At 43.6% G+C, this 4,368-nt stretch overlaps 1 protein-coding gene across 1 annotated transcript in view; it reads right to left on the minus strand.

Annotated features, from left to right (window-relative positions):
* Positions 1–3,574: 3,574 nt before the first annotated feature.
* Positions 3,575–4,368, minus strand: part of LOC107296493 (hyaluronidase-4-like) — a 7,807-nt gene continuing 7,013 nt past the window's right edge. Inside the window, exon 4 of the mRNA XM_015825846.1 lies at positions 3,575–3,949. Coding sequence (XP_015681332.1) covers positions 3,575–3,949 — 375 coding nt within the window. The remainder of the gene's footprint in view (positions 3,950–4,368) is intronic.

A 4,368-nucleotide genomic window follows, 5' to 3' on the forward strand; every position in this document is an offset into this window, starting at 1 on the left:
CAAGAGCTGCTCTTCTCCAAAAGAAGAGGTTGGAATCAATTCTAATTCATGTACAAACTGCTCATTTCAGAATCCCTGCTCTGAGCAAAAACAGCCAATTAATTAGGTAGGGCTCTCTTATTTTAGGCATGAATATATGTAGGCCACAGCTACCGTATCTTCATCAACAATCCAATAACTTAATAAACATCTTCGCTTACGGAGAGTGGCAGGGTATGGGACCTGGATTAAATTTGCAGCCTGCGCACTGTGCAATAAGTAGCATTGTGCTCCCATGGCACAACTGCAACTCTACTTCTTTGCTAATACTGTACTTCAGTTCATGTTCTGTGGACACCAGATTAGCATTAAGCTAATTCCTTTTCTGCAGCATTGCACACAAGGGCTCAGTTCAGGCTGTTAACAGTCATCCCAGCACGTGAGCATGGGTGCATCTGATAACCAAGAATTTGGAGCCAGTGGCTTGTTTTCTTCTATGGATACCTATCAATACCCCCACCCTCCATCTGTCTCTGTGATTAAAAACAGTATTACTGTTCTCCACCCTATATGAACAAATGTATGCTTTTCTGCACTTTTTTTTAATTTCCTTATTAACTTATATTTTGTACTTTAGTGATGTTTGTCATGGCATCTGCCTCTAGGTCTCTTAAAGCACAGAATGGTTGTATACGAAGAAGGAGGGGAGATACCATTGTCCCAAGCCATGGGTACGTGGCTCAGAAATCCATTCCTATCCAATACACTTTAGAGATGATAGAAAATATCTGTAGCTTGGGTGACAGAGGGTGGTGGTTTGTTCTCCGAGCTTGCTGTTGAATCAAGATGCTTCAACCCAAGTTCCGCTGATGATGTTACCTATCCTGGTGACAAAATGGGAAGCCAAACAGCAAGTTCAAAGAACAAACCACCACCAACACCAATACACTTTATTGTGTTTAGATTGCAAATGTTGGTATGTATGACAGTAGTTATATAGGATATATAAAGTATGAATCTCTTGAGGCTGCCATAACTAGCTTGCTAACACAAATACAACTTTTCCATCAGGAATGCGGGAGAAGGAAGTCAAGAGCAAAGAAACAAAGACCAACCCCAGAAAAAAAGAAATGTTTGGCAACCAGAGTTAAATGCTGTCTTAATGACTCCCATCTTAGCAGGAATGTGTAAGCATTAATCTCATCACCTTCACAAGAGGCAAAGGGAGGGGGTTAGGTTCTACCAGGTTGCAAAAATTGGCCGGTATGCAACAGAGGGCCTTGGTTATCTGCAAAAGCCTCCTTGCATAAAGGCCTTGCACATAAATATTGCCCTGATCACATGGAGCAGTAGCAGAGAGTGAGCAGCCCTCCCCTCTGTTATGTTGGTGAAATCATGCTATGACTCATTCATTGGATTGCACATTTCAAGGCTCCAACATGATCCAAACTCTGCAGTCTGAATGTGCATTGAATTTCTCATCAGACACATTCACCCTGCAAAGCGACTCTATCCGCATTTGTCTGTATCATCTGAATGTGGTCCTTAGAGCAACACTGGGTTGCTTTTAAAGCTGCAACCTGTTCCTTGAGGACCCACATATGTGTCAAGCTGATTGGAAACAAGACCTGTTTTTCCTTGTTAAAGGGATGCTGTTAAAGCTGAAGGCTGCACCTGCTGAATTTCTTCTTGTCAACCGGAAGAGTTTTCCAGCCCATTTTTCCTCTAGATGCAGCATGTCAACCTTCTCTCTCCAATTTCAAATTTTTGATTATTGTGTGATGTAGGTTGGGCTGAATGAGAGTGACTGGTCCAAAGTATTCCAATGCCTTTAGAGCAGACATGTCAAACTCAAGTCTCGAGGGCCAGATCTAGCCCATGATGTGTTTAGATCTGGCCCACAAACAGACTTAGTAGAAGTGCGGCAGTGCCAGAGAGGCCTGGAGGAGAGTCAGCTGGAGCTGCAGTGTTGCTCAGGCTCTGTTGAGGCCCCGGGATCGGCGCACACAGCTCCAGCTGATTGAGGCTTCGGGCGGCCTTGGGGGTGGCTAGCAGCTGCAGGCAGTCTTCGGGGGAAGAGCCAGCTGGAGCTGCTGGGGCTTGGTGGGGACCCCAGAATCAGTGCACGCAGCTCCAGTTGATGAGCACTGCGAGAAAAGGCCAGCCGGGCAGTGAGTGAATACATGGGAGAGGATATAAAAAAGAGAGGGTTTGGCAGGAAGAGGAGAGAAGGAATGAGGGGGGAGAGAAGGGGATAGGATAGGAGAGGCTTCTGTGGGGCAAACCCTGTGGGAGAGGGGATAGGATAGGAGAGGCTTCTGTGGGGCAAACCCTGTGGGAGAGAAGGGGATAGGATAGGAGAGGCTTCTGTGGGGCAAACCCTGTGGGAGAGAAGGGGATAGGATAGGAGAGGCTTCTGTGGGGCAAACCCTGTGGGAGAGAAGGGGATAGGATAGGAGAGGCTTCTGTGGGGCAAAGCCTGAGGGAGAGAAGGGGATAGCAATTGACCCTTTGAGGGCAACCATAATGCTAATGCGGCCCTCAATGAAAGTGAGTTTGACAACTCTGCTTTAAACCAATGGCAGGGATGTAGCAACACCATCAGTATACAGGACAAAGAAAGGAGGAAGAAATTAAAGATTTGAGTGTTTTCAGGTGACAAGACAAATGGTCGTGAGAGTCAACTCATATAAATCAAAACTTTTCATGGCTGATCAAGATGAAAGATATTTCCGGCTTCCAGTATGTAGCATTATAAAAGAATGAAGCATTAAGGCACTGAGGGTCACATGAAAAATATTTAATTTAAAAAAATTAAGTTTTCTCTCCCCCATCCCTTGATAAGAGAGGTAGCCTGACAAGTACACATATTTACCTACATACATATATTTCAATTAAACAGCACCAATCACATTTTGGAGGACACCTAGTTGGTTCAAGTAGGAAAGGTTTGCTCTGCATATAAATAATGTGCTTAGATCAGTTTTGATTTAACAAAAGGTAATAGGAAATTACTGTCTTTGTCACAGTTTAGAAAAACGTGCACCTCAAATATTAAGGATGCTTGTATGCTGGTGAGGAAGTTTAGAAAATAAAAAGAAACTTATTTGTGTATTGCTGGGGTAGAACAAAGTGTCTGCTGGAGAAGTAAAAAAAAAATATTGAAATGGTTGTTGTGATCATGCAGTTGTAATCACCTTGACTTTTTTTTTGAAATCACCCCCAAAACACTCCCGGGTAGAAAATCTGTGCTCTTTCCCAAGTGCTAAGCTTCGGCTCCAGCAATCCTTCATTGCTGGCTGAGAGAAATATGTGAGCAACCTCTGGAGAGCCCAAACAGCCCATCCCTGGTGTATTGGAAGTCCTGCATAGACAGTGAATGGTACTAGGACTAATCCATACGTGCCAACTTTCTTAGTGAAACACCACAAGAGACGGACATCCCGGGAAGTCAGGAAGAGTTACAGCAACTCGATAATGCCTCTATCACCCAACACCATGCCTGTACCTTTCTTCTCTGTCACACGGAATGATACAGGATTCACTTTACAGCATTGGCTTCACAATATTCATATTTATAACTAGTCCAAATGGCTCATAAATACCTTACCCAAAGTACAGACAAAACTGTGCTGTAAATGCACCAACTGTCTGCCCACAATCGCACACTGTGCCCCTTGAAAAGGCACCTTTTGCCACTCCATCCCTTGTAGCAATGACAGGCGAATTCCTGTTCCATCTTGACCTTTTGCTGTTGGCTTAAAGTCCTATTTGCCAACTCAAGAGTGGAGATGCCATCCGTAGGATTAGGATCGAGGTGTAAATAAGCATCAGAGTCCATTCTCCGACGAATGCAGCGGCCATGATTATTGCAGATATGACGGCTGCAGAGCTCAGTTGCCCTAGTCACGTTGACAATATATGGGCCTAAAGTGCTTGTCAGATACTTGTGAACCTTTAAGCAATTGGTCTGTAAGAGAGGTGAAGATATACATTAAGAAACACAGCAATTAATTGATATAAATCCTGAGAAAAATCTGCTGGGCTAAGGCTGAATCTATTTTAGACACACAGCATTCTACCAAGGGCCTAAGGAGAAAGTGTTTTCAGTGTTTGATTTTCTTCTCTCTGAAGTGGGACTAGTTCTCTAATCTTGGGGTAAATCATCTAAAAAAGTCATGGGATTCCTGGAATGCCTTTGTTGGGGCTACAGATCAAGGAAATCCATAGGATTACAATTTTAGAAAGTCCAAACTAAGATCAGGATCCACTTACAGACTACATGGAAACAGATTTTTATTTTTATTGATTACATTTCTGCACTGCCCATCTCACTTAAGTGACTCTGAGCAGTTTAGGGAAATTGCCAGTCTTCCCTTGTTATTCAAC

The sequence above is a fragment of the Protobothrops mucrosquamatus genome, unplaced genomic scaffold, assembly GCF_001527695.2.
Source record: "Protobothrops mucrosquamatus isolate PMUCROS unplaced genomic scaffold, P.Mucros_1.0 scaffold2835, whole genome shotgun sequence".
NCBI lineage: Eukaryota > Metazoa > Chordata > Lepidosauria > Squamata > Viperidae > Protobothrops > Protobothrops mucrosquamatus.